General features: G+C 42.6%; 1 protein-coding gene across 1 annotated transcript; it reads left to right on the forward strand.

The window, feature by feature from the left end:
- The first annotated feature begins 1,580 nt into the window (after nt 1-1,580).
- On the forward strand, nt 1,581-10,264 carry Argfx (arginine-fifty homeobox). Its single transcript, XM_005003423.2, has 3 exons — nt 1,581-1,713; nt 8,543-8,691; nt 9,743-10,264. The coding sequence occupies exons 1-3, from the start codon at nt 1,581-1,583 to the stop codon at nt 10,262-10,264; spliced, it is 804 nt and encodes a 267-aa protein (XP_005003480.2).
- The last annotated feature ends 2,606 nt before the right edge of the window (nt 10,265-12,870 follow it).

Raw genomic sequence — 12,870 nt, forward strand, 5'->3', positions numbered from 1 at the left:
TCTGCCTCTTCTCCTGGGAGCCCACTGTCTTTCCCTTCAAAAGTTACGGCTGTAAGGTTCAATGAAAGCAAACCCAGGGAGGACACTGAGTACCCTTCTTCCAATGGAATCAGGAGTTTTTTGGAAGCACAGGCCAGCATCCTCTTCAGTCTTGGATCTCAGTGTCTCATTCTTTTCGAGCTGTTGCACAGTTATTTGGTTGCACAGTTACTTCTTTGGATCTGAGAGTCCAGGCTTGCTTTCTGCCCCTAGCCATGTTTCCCAACCACTTCATGATCTTTGATCTCCAAGGTGATGTAGTAGTGTTTTCTTTTTCTCTAAAATGTCTTTTTCTCTGAATCTTCTTATGGTTTATATATAGATGTCCCCCATCATGTGATCATAGGCAGGGATTTGGGGAGAGTGATTGGATCGTGGTGTGTTATACTCATCAGTGGATTATTTCCTCAATGAGTTTATAGCTAAATGTGATGACAGGAGGTGGGCCCTGGTCAGAAGAGGTGGGTTACTGGGGGACGTGACATAAAGATACACCTCCCCTCCTGACTCTTCCCTAGCTTCCTGCTTTTATCAGGGCAGAGCAGCTTCTCCTCAATAGGTCCCTCTGCCATGCTTTTTCTTCCTTGGAGCTGGCTGACTGCAGCTTGGAACATGAGGCAAAATAAAACTTCTCCTCCTGTAAGTTGTATGCTAGGTGCTGTGTTCCAGGAATAAGAGAGTAACCAGGACAGATTTTTGGTACCAGAGAAGTGGATATTGCCATTACTTGACTGTGTGGTTCAGAAGCCTTTGGAATTGGCTTGTAAGAGGAGTTTGGACAGGTTTGGAGATGCTGCCTGGAGAAGCAGCCCTAGAATGTGATAAGCTAAGCTTGACAGGTGATTCCTGGTTGGAGCTCAGAAGAGCAGAATGCTGATAGAAATGCAGATGGTAAAGACCAGGCTCAGTTGGTCTCCCTTGAAAATAAGAATCCCATTGGCATTTGGACTTCAGGCCATGGGTGTTATTTGTGGTGGAAAATTTGTCTACATTTTGCTCATGTCCTGAAATTTTACGGGAGACTGAGATTCAGTGTGACAGACTAATTAACCTGGTAGAAGATATTTCAAGGTATCTGAATGTTCAGGCTGTAGCATGGTTACTTCTTGCTGCTTTTAGAGTGATATACTGTGAAAAATGAAATCAAAACCCCACTTAAAAAGTTTTTAGTTCTTGGCCATTTGTGGACTGGGAATGAGGTGAGGGATCCAAGCAGCCAAACTGATAAATTTGGACTTTAATTAACTGAGCTCAGGACCACTTGTACAGACTCCCCCATTTTAGAGTCCAAACAAGTGGCACAGAACTGGAAATTTATAGAGTTTTTAAAACAGAATCACAAAAAGACATCCTGTTGGAAACAATTTAGCTAGAATCTTACATTAATTTTTGGTTGACACCTGTATCCTGCTTCTGTTGAACAGGTTAATTTTTCTCTTGTGGATACAGCTCATTCTGCTTTTCTCATGGGCCTCATATCCTGAGTAATTTTCCATTCTCCTGGATCAAATACAGGGCACTAGTTAAATTCAGGGATCAAGATGACGTCAGTTGTGCCAAGCTACAACGGAGTAGAGAGCTCAAAGGACACATCAGTGAGTAAACCCAATCTGGGAAGCAGTGCCATGCGCACACCCCTGCTGGATTGGAACAGCCAGACCCCAGCCTCTGTCTGTAAGTCAGTGCCATTCAAGGACCAGGGTAGAGAGAACAAAGGACACACATGCACTCCTGATGGACTGGAACAACCAGACCTCAGCCCCTTCCAGCATCCCAGCTGGGAAACATGAAGTAGCATATATCCCCGCTTCCCAATACCATAAGTGGCTGGCTTAAATGGAGAAACACAAGCTGTGATGATAGCTATGGAACTGAAATGCAATTGGATGCCTGTGGTGCTTTGGTGTTTCACTAACATTGCAGGTCTAGGTCCAGTGGTCTGATCATGGATTCAGAGGACAGTGGTACACAGTGTGGCATCTAGGGAGGATCTCCTTCTGAAGGTTGCAGCCATTGTTGATTCCCTATGGTCTTGTTTTGGAAGTCCTATATTGTTTCCATTGTTTTTCTGGGTTGTTTTATTCTCTTTTGTTTATTTTAAATCTGATGGCAGGAGCAGCTATTTCAAAGATAAGATATATTATAGTAGCAATTTTGGATTTACCATAGGCTTGTTTTGAAGTCCTTTATTGCATTCATTGTTTTGTTTTTATTCTGTTCTGTTTGATTTTTACTATGTCCAAAGTTATCTGCTGCTATTTTGAAGACATCAAAAGGTTTTTCCAGAAAGTGCCTGCAAAATAAAGGAGAGCTTGGTTGTTGAAAACTTACCATTAAAAACAAGGCAAGTACTTTGGATCAGAACAACAGGAAAAAAATCACTTAAGGCATGTCAAATGAGCAAGGCCCATACAGTTTGAATCCTCAGTGTTGCAAAGGTAACTTTCAGAGAGAGCCCAAGCTCACACAGCTTGAGAATGGGAGCCTAGGAAACTTGTTCCTTGTTCACCGTGCTCCTGCATCTAGGCATTTGGAGGTCTCTGGAGCCTTCACCCAAAATGGCCTGGCAACTCCTGCAGATGGTGACAGACCTGGCATTATTCATGTCCTACAAATTTTACAGACTTGCATAGTGCAAGACTTTTGGGGTTGGGAAGGCTTCTACCCAGATTTCAGAAGGTCTGGGAGGCTGGGAAGTGTGCCTCAGAGAGGGCAGTGAAGACTGCAACAGATTGCAGAAACCAGGAGCATAGAGCATCAGAGGAAAGCTGCAAAGAGGGAACAAACCCAGCCCCAAACAGAAGCCAGAAGCGCTACAAACACTGGCAATGTCATAGGGATGGGGCCACCCAAGCCCTTTGGATTTATATTTTGCCACCACTTGCCTAGAGGACTGGACATGGAACTATGTGATTGAAGGTTTGCCTTGCTGGGTTTCAATCTTGTTATGGACCTGTTGTTTTTAGTTCTGTGTTCCTCCCATTTGGAACAATAGTGACAACACTATGCTTTTATACGTAGTGGTGTTTAACTTTCTTTTTGATATTCATAGGGTCTCACAGGTAAGAGTTCACTTTAAGTCTCAGAGGAGACTTTGCACTTGGACTTTTCAGCAATGCTGAAACTGTTAGGACTTCGGCGACTCTTAGAGGGGGACTAAATACATTTTGCCTAAAGAGATGAGTTTTTTGGAGATTAGATGTAGAATGCTATGGTTTGTAACTGAATCCACCCCTCCCTACCCCCCCTACCCCCCGCAAAACCATGCAGTCACAGGCAGGGTTTGGGGAAGTGACTGGATCATGTGTTGCCGTCCTCATTGGTGAGTTTGTCCACTATGAGTTGATAGCTAACTGTGATAGTAGGAGGTGGACCTGGACAGAGCTGCCAGGTCACTGGAGGACAAGCCAAGAAGCAGGTGTCTCCTTCCTGGTCCCTCTTTCCCTGCTTCCTGTCCGTCATGAAACGGAGCAGCTTCTCCCCAACAGACCCTTCTGCCATGCTGTTCTTGCTTTGAAGCTGACTGACTGTGGATGGAAACATGATATATACCCTTCCTTTAAACTATGTGTGTCAGGTTTTATGTCCCATCAATAAGAAAGTGACGAAGACAAACTGTTCGTTTGTTTGTTTGGTTGGTTTTTTTGGAGCAGGGTCTCCCTATGTATTCCAGGCTGGCCCCAATCTCTCAGCAGTCTTTCTGCCTGAGCCTCCCAAGTGCTGAGAATCTTGCCTTTGTAGTTCAGACTGGCCTTGAGCTCACTGTAAGGCCGAGGCTGGCTTCAAAACCAAGGTATTTCTCCTGCCTAAGCCTCCTGAGTACTCGGATTACAGATATGCACCAGTGTTCCAAGATACAATCTTATTTTTAAAATTCTTCATTATAAAAACAACGTTTAGAAACTGGTAATGTTTTCGTTGTTTTGTTTTTTTTTTTTAAATTTGTTTGTTGATTTGTTTGAGACAGGGTCTCGCTCTGAAACTCATTCTGGGCTTTAATTCACTATTTAGCCCAGATGGGCTTGAATTTACAGCAGTCCTTCACCTCAGCTTTCTGAGTGCTGGAATTACGGGTGTGTGCTACCACTCCTAGCCTGATAATTTATCTTTTTTTTTTTTTTTTTTTTTGAGACAGGGTTTCACTATGCAGTTCAGGTTGGTCTCCAGTTTACTTTGCACACCACACTGGTCTTGAACTCAAGCAGTCCTGCCTCAGCTTCACAAGTGCTGAGATTATAGGAGTGTGCCACCACACCCAGCCTGGTTTGGTAATTTTGTTTATTTATTTAGGTAGCAGGGATCAGACTCATGATCTTGCCTGGCCTGATAATTTAATAGTTATTTTAAAACACCCATACTCAGCAGTGGGCTTTAACTGATCACTATGTTATAGGCAGCTGAGCTAGTTAGAAATATCATAGGCAGTCACATAGGGACAGGCTGTCGAGGAAGCTGGCACAGAGGACCCATAAGACACCTCCTGCTGTGGCTCAGCTCTCAAAATAGAAGGTAAAATAATTGCAACCACACGTTTAAGTATATACCTTAGGGATTAGGTATGGATTACTTTGAGAAGCCAGGAGTCACCATCCCCATGGGAAGAGTCACTAATCCGAAAAGAATGTTTGCTGGCTACACAGCTCGCTTCCCCATTTGTCCCTGATTTGGTTAATTTTACCTGAACAATTAAACTTACTGCTTGACCATAGCTCTGTTTCACTCAGTGGCCCAGGCTGGCCTTGAATTTCCCGTCTTCCCTCAGCCTTCGAGTGCTGGGATTATAGGCCAGTTCCCCTTTTAGTAACTACCAGTTTTTGCATGAAGTGTACTTTTTTCTTTTCCTTCCTTCCTTCCTTCCTTCCTTCCTTCCTTCCTTCCTTCCTTTCTTTTTGTTTTTGAAACAGGATCTCATCGTGTCATTCAGGCTAGCCTTAAACTCACTACTAGCCCAGGCAGTCCTCAAATTCATGACAATCCTGCGTCAGCCTCCTAAGTGCTAGGATCACGGGTAGGTACCACCACATCCTGCACTTTCATAAGTGAAGGGCAGGCCAGGATTTTCAGCTTCAGGGTTCTTTTTTCATTGCTTTTGAAGTTATCAGAGACCTCTTTTCTTTCTGTCTATCCTTTTCTTTTGTCTGTATTATTGTGTTCAACAAAACCTTCCAGCAGAATATGATACTTATTCCAGAAAGTACATGGCTTGTGTCTAGCTGTCTCCCCAAAGCCTCAAGCAGTCATAAGTGGGACTTTTCAGAGCTGTGTGTGATGCTAGAATCAAGGATGTGATGATGGGGTTGATTCATGGGGTGAGGCTGGGATTAAGGCTGCCCTGCTCTAGGTGTGAGTGCTACCTGAGCTGAGGTGAGGAGCCCAGGTAGGATACAAGGGACAGAAAGAGGGCTTTTGCTTGTTGCTTGCTGCCTTCAGCTTTCTGCTGGCCAGGAAGTGCTTCTCTGTCATGCCACCCTGCTTTGGAGTCAGCCAACTATGAATTGAAACCTCCACAAACTGTGAACCAAATAAACCTTTCTTCCTTTGACTTTGGTTTTTGGGCATTTTTGTCTCAGAAACAAGAAAATTAACTAAGATATGTTATGCTTGGGAAGAGAGCTTTGGTTAATTAGTTTCAGGAGGTCAGGGAACTGTACTCCATCCACTTTAGACCTATCCAGATTCTTGGAGCTCACAAGTTGGAGTCAGGGAGGGGGATGCTCCTGTCTTCTCAAGCCCCAGTGGTCCCCTAAATTCCCTCTGCATCTCTGTGCATGGATAGGTGGGAAGTTACAACCCACAAATGGCTCCAAGGCCCATTCAAAAAGATAAAAAATAAAAAGACTGGTTGTTATACCAAGATTTGAGTGAGAAGCTTAGGTATGAAAATCCATCCTACTTAAAGAGATTCTTCACATCAACACAGAAGCAAGATAATGATCATTTAAAAGTATACAAAAATCTAAAACCATGCACAAAAGATCAGTACTTTCCTTCTCTTTGTCATTTATAGGGTTTTTTATAATTTAGTTTACCTTCTGGGAAGTTTTTACAGTTTATAAATCCCCTCAGCACAAATCCACAAAGTCACTACAGATGATCACAGAATCTTTACTCCTTCAGCTTTTGCAGCCCCCCAACTTTCCTCATTCTGCTCTTGCATTCCTCTTACTGTTTGCTTGAAGTCTTCGTTTTTAGTTTGCATAATCCAAAGAATCATAAATCATGCAGTCAACTGTCATAACTTTTGTGTGTGGGTCAGGGTCTCACTGTACAGGTCTGGACTCACTACATGGCCCAGGCTGGCCTCATATTCACAGAGACCCTCCTGCCTCAGCGTCTGGAGTCCTGGGATTACAGGCATGTGCCACCTCCTCCAGCCAAAGTCAACGGTCGCTCCACAAACAAGATGGCTTCGTTGCTGTCTCAGGTACGTTTGCTGTCTCGGGGCCAAAGATATCAGTGACCATTTGTTTCCTTTAAAGTAGTGGCTCAGTACCTCCTGGTTTAAGTAGTTATTGTGTCATTCATGATGGGCAATCCTCAGGCAGCCAGGAAACAGAGCAACTTATTTAACCTACTTTTATATATAGTGTTTAGATATATACAAGTAGGTCCTAAATCTAGGGCTTTTATCTTTAGTTTTGTTACATGATTAAATTAGACCATATATATGTAGTATTTGCATTTAACATTAATAAACCATACTGTTTTCGTTTTTTGAGACAGGGTTTTGGCATGTAATTCAGGCTGGCCCTCAATTTACCGTGTAGCCCAGGCTGATTTAGAACTGAACAATCCTACTGAACAATCCTCCTGCCTCAGCCTCGCAAGTGCTGGATTATAGATGTGCACCACCATGCCCAACTAGCTGTTTTGCATAAAGTGTAGTTTACATTCTTCTGTTCATCCTAAGATTTGAAATCCAGTGATAATTTTATGCTTATCTAATCTAGCATATCTCAATCTAGAAGCTAAATTTTTACCAGAAATACTTGATGTAAAAAAGAAATAAAACTTGATGTCTCTGGGTTTTATAACATTTATAGTTGAAAATTATCCTAAGCATACTTAAAAGTTTTCCAATAACTGGATTATCACTTTTAAATTTTAAATTAACTAAAGTCCGCTGAAATTAGAAACCCCGTACCTGAGTGGAATTGGCCCTGTTTCATAGACTGAATGCTTATTTGGAGTAGTGGCTACTGATTTAGACAGACAGCTCCAGCAGGTAATCATGAGGCTGGAGAACAGAATCATCTCAACTGTGTACTGTTTGCCATCTAGACAAAGGGATTATCGATTTCTTCTTTAAAAGCAATATAAATTTAGGTTGCAGGGTAAATTCGTGGGCATTAGCGAGAGGGAGAGCAGTTATCTTACTATTAAAAGTGGCGTCCTCTTGGCCTAGAAAAACATTCCCAAAGATAGTCTTCCAAAACCATATGCCAAAGGTACTGTGCTACTAACAATGTATTTTATTTTATTTTTGAGGCAGGGCCTTGAACCTAAAGCAGTCCCTTTGCCTCAGTTTCCTAAGTGCTGGGATTACAGGCATATGCCACCATGCCCAGCTCTAACAATTTGGGTTTTTTTTTTTTTTTTGTCTTTTTCGTTTTGATCGGTACCAGGATCGAACACATGACTGCCTGCTTGCAAGGCAGGCACTTATGCCGCTGTGCTAAATCCCCAGCCCCTCTAACAATTTGTTTTAAAGTATAGATTATGTTCGTGGTAAAGTTCTAATATGTAATTAAATAGGATCAGAGTGGTGATAAAGATAACAGCAAACAGTTTTAGTGAGATAATTGTATTAAATAGAAAAAGAAAAATCAGTATTTCTGAATTCTTATTTTATGTATTTGACTTTAAAGATGTGTAAATGGACCTCGAACATGAGATAAAATTAGGAATATGTACATTTAAAATGAGTCCACATATATTTGATGCAAATTGTTTCTAATGTGTTCTTAGGTAGCAGGATCTTTAGTTTTTTCTCAGTGGTTATTCTTCCCTCACTGTGGTTGCGAGGCTCAGGTGAAGGTCTTCCTTTTCTCCAGATGGATTACATGATCGGAGATTCAGCACAGCACTGCTTTGCAGTCTAATTTATCTGTATGTGTGGTTACGCATGGTCTGTGGCTCCTGTTCAGTTAATTTTGGTAATGGTGTTTCTTTAGAGAATTTTACTGTCTTCCCCATTGCGGTTTACAAAATAAAAAAGAGTGGAGAGAGTCTTAGGGACTCTCCAAGAGATAAAGCCCAGTTATCAGGGGAGATGGAGGCTCCGGCATAAGTGGGCACGGGGCAGAGAGCCTTGCTACCAAGGGCTCCGCCACCCCAGGTCACCCCTCAGGCTCAGGTCTCCAGCTTCTACATCCTGAGTGTAGCTGAAAAGGGAGCAGGAGGGACCCACAGCTGGGCCAGTGTCAGATCATTGTTCCGTCCTTTGTTTTACTGGGAGGGGACAGGCACCATGAGTGTGATGGCTCGCTTCTTTCCCCCACAGATGCCAGGAGGAAGCAACAAGGTCGCACCTCATTCACCCGCCAGCAGCAGAAGGAGCTGGAGGCTCTGTTCAGCCAGACCATGTTCCCAGCGAAGAATGTCCGGGAAGAACTGGCTGGAAGGCTCAACCTGGAGGAGAAAACCGTAAAGGTCTGACCCTGGGGTGCACGGGGTACCCCAAACCATAGGAGACCATCCGAACTGGAAAGCCCCTCCCTGCCACAGCAATAACACTTTCCTTACCAAGTACCTGCTGAGCCAGCATTCAGCTGGGCATATCTCTTGGGTCGGTCTCCTTGTTATGCAGTTAAAAGAGGAAAATTGAGGCTCAGGCAATGTGAGTGGGTCTCAAGATACTAAGTAGTATAGCTAAAATTGAAATTTCAGAAGTAGTTGGGTGGGGGTGAGCGTAGGGATTAAACCCAGAGACTGTTGTGCTACATCCCAGAACATTTTTTAAAATAGTATTTTGAGACACAGTTTAGCTAAGTTGTCCAAGTTTGCCTGAATGTGAGATCCTCCTGCTTCAGCCTCCTGAATAGCTGTAATAGGTTGTGTGCCATTCAATCCAGCTAGCGGTTTTATTCTTAAGTCTTCTCTAGGAGACATTGCAGTTTATTCTTTCACAACACTACCAACAGACAGGTTAATTAATCCCTCCCTCTGATCTCTGGGTCTGCCTGGCCCATAACATTTTTGGTGGAATAGCCTTCATAATTCAGGCTTCCTGAATCAAGAATCTTAGTTCAAGCTGGGCATAAAGGCACACACCTACAATCTTGGCATTCTGGAATGCTGAGACAGGAGGATCCCAAATTCATACCCAACCTGGGCAACTTAGTGACTTGGCAAAACCTGCCTCAGAAAGATTTAAGCAGGCCTGGAGTGAAATTCAGTGTGAAAGCCCAGAGTTCAATCCCCAGTACTGAAAAAAATTCCTAGTTAAACTCCTCAGCTCTGGCTAGATGCCCTAGCCCTTCTTTCGAGTGCATAAATCTTTCCCTGAAGCAGTACAACCTGTGAGACACAGGCCCTCTTCTTCCCCTTCTCTGGGGACCCAGGCCCAAGTCTGCTGGCTCTGGTTGGCTCCTGCTGCCTTAGCTCTGGTGTTACGGTAAGGGGGAGAGGGCTACAGTCTGATCGTCTTCTCCCCCAGGAAGACGCCTTCTCTGTCCACAGTGGCCCTCTTTCCCTGCTCTAGATCTGGTTCCGGAACAGGCGTTTCAAGCTGAGGAAGCAGCAGAAGCAGGAGGAGCAGTCACTGCAGCAGTCAAAGCAGACGCCTCCACCTGTGAACAGTGTGCCTTCCTCACTCAGAGCATCCGCCAAAGCACACTACCTCACTTCTCTAGCTTCAGATTTTGATGGCTCCCTATCAAGGCGGCACACAAACCCTTGTGACTCATCGGAGGATGAGAGTCCCACAACTGATTTCCAAATGCGTGATTTTCAGTTAGACAAGCTGGAGGCCTCTGTTCGTGCTGTGTGTTCCGATGCCTTTGACATAAGCCAAATCATAGACCTATACAGTTTTCCTGATGAGTGTGAGGACTCTGACTGTTTTGGCTGTCTGTATCAGTATCTTTCACCTACAACGTCCCAGCCAGAAGAAAATGATGTCTCTCTCTGCTCCCTTTATGGTCCGGTTATTTGTCCACCTCCTGGGCAAACCTGCATACCCAGTGTGAGGAGCCAACCCTGTGCTGCCTGGGGTCCCCAGTAGCCTGGCTCCAGAACCCCTCCAGTAGGCAGACTGTATTTCTAATGGAAGTATTTTTACAATTAGTCTTGATGCATTTTGGATGCCCTTCCTGATTGCATTTGTCAGAGGGATTTTGTACACGATACATCATGATTCTTTTTTCCGCTGCTCCCTTCGACCCTACTTCCCTTTCTTATTTACAAAAAGCAAAAAAAGGTAAATAAACGTCAGATCACTGCAAAATCTTCTTGCCTCTTCCACATGACTGTCTTCTTTCCTTTGCCTGATTTTTAACCCAAATATCTGTCAGTGTTAAACTTTGTTTTTAATACAAATATTGTAAAGTAAAAATTTTTCCAAGTACAATTCACTACTAGACAGCCAGCTCCACAGGTCATGGGGAAAGTCTTTCTAGCCTTGAGAAAGTCACCAATACTCTAAAACTCTTTCTTCTTAAAATTTTTAAGTTTTTTTCAGAGACAAACAGTGGCTTTAGAAGTAACTGGCTTTTTTGGTCCTGGAAATTGAACCCATGTACACTGAGCTAGAGTGCCAGATCTTTATATTTTTATTTTCTGATTACTCAGAATTTATAACCATTCTGTTATGGTCTAGATCTAAAATCTCTCCCTAAAGTCTCATGTTTTTCAATTTTTTTTGCTATTGTTTTCTAATTTCATTCCACTGTATTTGGAGAACACATTTTGTAACATTTCAATTCTTTTAACCTTTGTTTTATGACTTCCAAATGCTGTATTTATTGATTTATTTATTTTTGTGGCACTAAGGATTGAACCTAGTTCAAACTGAACTAGATATCCAGCCCTTTTTTATTTTTTGAGACAGAGTTTCGCTAAAGTTACTAGATTGCCTGGGATGATTTTGAGTTTTCAATCCAGAGCACGAGGAGTACAAGCATGTGCCACCATGCCTGGATCAAATGCCTTTCTTTTCTTTCTTTCTTTCTTTCTTTCTTTCTTTCTTTCTTTCTTCCTTTCTTTCTTTCTTTTTTGGATACAGGGTCTCAGAATGCAGTTCAGGCTGACCTTGGAATCACTTTGTAGCCCAGGCTGGTCTCAAACTTGCAACAATCCTCCTGCTCAGCCTCCTGAGTGCTAGTATTTTTTAATTTTTTCGATGTAGGGTCTCTGGCCTTGAATTTGGACTAGTGGGAAAAGAAATCAGGAAAACTGCTCCATCCGTAACAGAGTCACATAAAATGAAATACCCAGGGATCAATCTAACCAAGGGAGTGAAAGACCTCTGCAGTGAAAATTTGGAAACACTGAAGAAATTGAAGGCATTAGAAAATGGAAAGACCTCCCATGCTTATAGATTTAATATTATTTAAATGCTCATATTACTCAGATCTATATAAACTCAATGTAATCTCCATCTAAATTCCAATGGCAGGGGCCAGGATGTAGCTCAGAGGCATAAGCACCTGCCTAGTATTGGGATCTGTGCCTAGATCTCCAATCTCTCAAACAAGAGCGAGATAAAGGCCCAAATGAAGGAGACAAATGGTATGATCTTTAGGGCTCCACAAGGACCAGAACTCTGCAAAGTTCATAACTCTGGTGGCTGAGAGAGACAGTGTCTTGGGCACCTTATTCGTTTAGTATTCAAACAAGGAAGGGGTTAGAGCAGGAATCCTGCTAAGGACCTTGGGAGGGGTTCGAGGACCCCTCCAAGCACCAGACAATGCTAATTAAGGAGAATTATCCTAGCAGAAAGTCTCCCGGTGTCCTCAGCTGTGGCCTGTCTTGTTCAGCCATGCCCAGGTCATGCCACAGCCCTGTATGTGTATTCAGCTTCAATGGCTTCAACAGTCTGGCAAGTGCGAAGTCCTGAGTTTGATCCCTGGTACAAAAAAAAAAAAAAAAAAAAAAAAAAAAAAAATCCAGTGGCATACTTCACAGAATGAGAGAAAACAATGCTAAAATTCAAACAGAGGCAAACATGACCCAGATTAGCAAAGCAGTCCTAATCAAAAAAAGCAAGGCTGGAGGCATCACAGTACCTGATTTCAAATTATATTATAAAACCTTAGAAACTAAAACAGAATGGCAAGGAAAGAAAGGAAAAAAGTACAAGATAGTTACATTATAGCAGGAAATGCCTCCCACCTCGGTCAGTATACTTCAGTTGCCAGTTCCTGTAAAAGACCCAACACTATGATGCCTATTGTAAGAACCAATCAAAGGCAGCCAAGTACTCCATTTCTCTACCTCTGCTTTGCAAGCGCATAGAACCTCCTTCCCTGAGCCTTCAAAACCCGATATTGTTAAAATATTGATTCCTTGTTAGTGCCATCTGTCATTAAATCTGACTGCAAATCCTGGGTGTCATTTGTTTATTGCTGCAACAATACTATTAGCTTCTTTTAGTTCATTGAAAAGGAAGGTTTTCTCATTTGGAGAATTTGTATGCCAATATCTTATACTCTAAGAAGATAACAGTACATGATATATTAATTATGGCTATTCTATTTGGTATAAAATTTTGTTTTATATTTTACATAAAATAAAATTCTAGAAAATAAATAAAATTTTAGAAAAACAATAGTACTGGGCGTGGTGACACACATGTGTAATCTCAGCACTTGGGAGGCTGAGACAAGAGAA

The sequence above is a fragment of the Cavia porcellus genome, unplaced genomic scaffold (assembly GCF_034190915.1).
Source record: "Cavia porcellus strain 051 isolate PalLab524CR breed Dunkin Hartley unplaced genomic scaffold, mCavPor4.1 scaffold_15, whole genome shotgun sequence".
NCBI classification, from domain to species: domain Eukaryota; kingdom Metazoa; phylum Chordata; class Mammalia; order Rodentia; family Caviidae; genus Cavia; species Cavia porcellus.

Bases quoted from the DNA above. Each gene is read 5' to 3' on its own strand.
- Argfx (XM_005003423.2), top strand. From the start codon at position 1,581: ATGACGTCAGTTGTGCCAAGCTACAACGGAGTAGAGAGCTCAAAGGAC. The intron at 1,714-8,542 runs GTAAGTCAGTGC...TTTCCCCCACAG, and splicing joins CCAGACCCCAGCCTCTGTCT to ATGCCAGGAGGAAGCAACAA. The intron at 8,692-9,742 runs GTCTGACCCTGG...TCCCTGCTCTAG, and splicing joins TGGAGGAGAAAACCGTAAAG to ATCTGGTTCCGGAACAGGCG.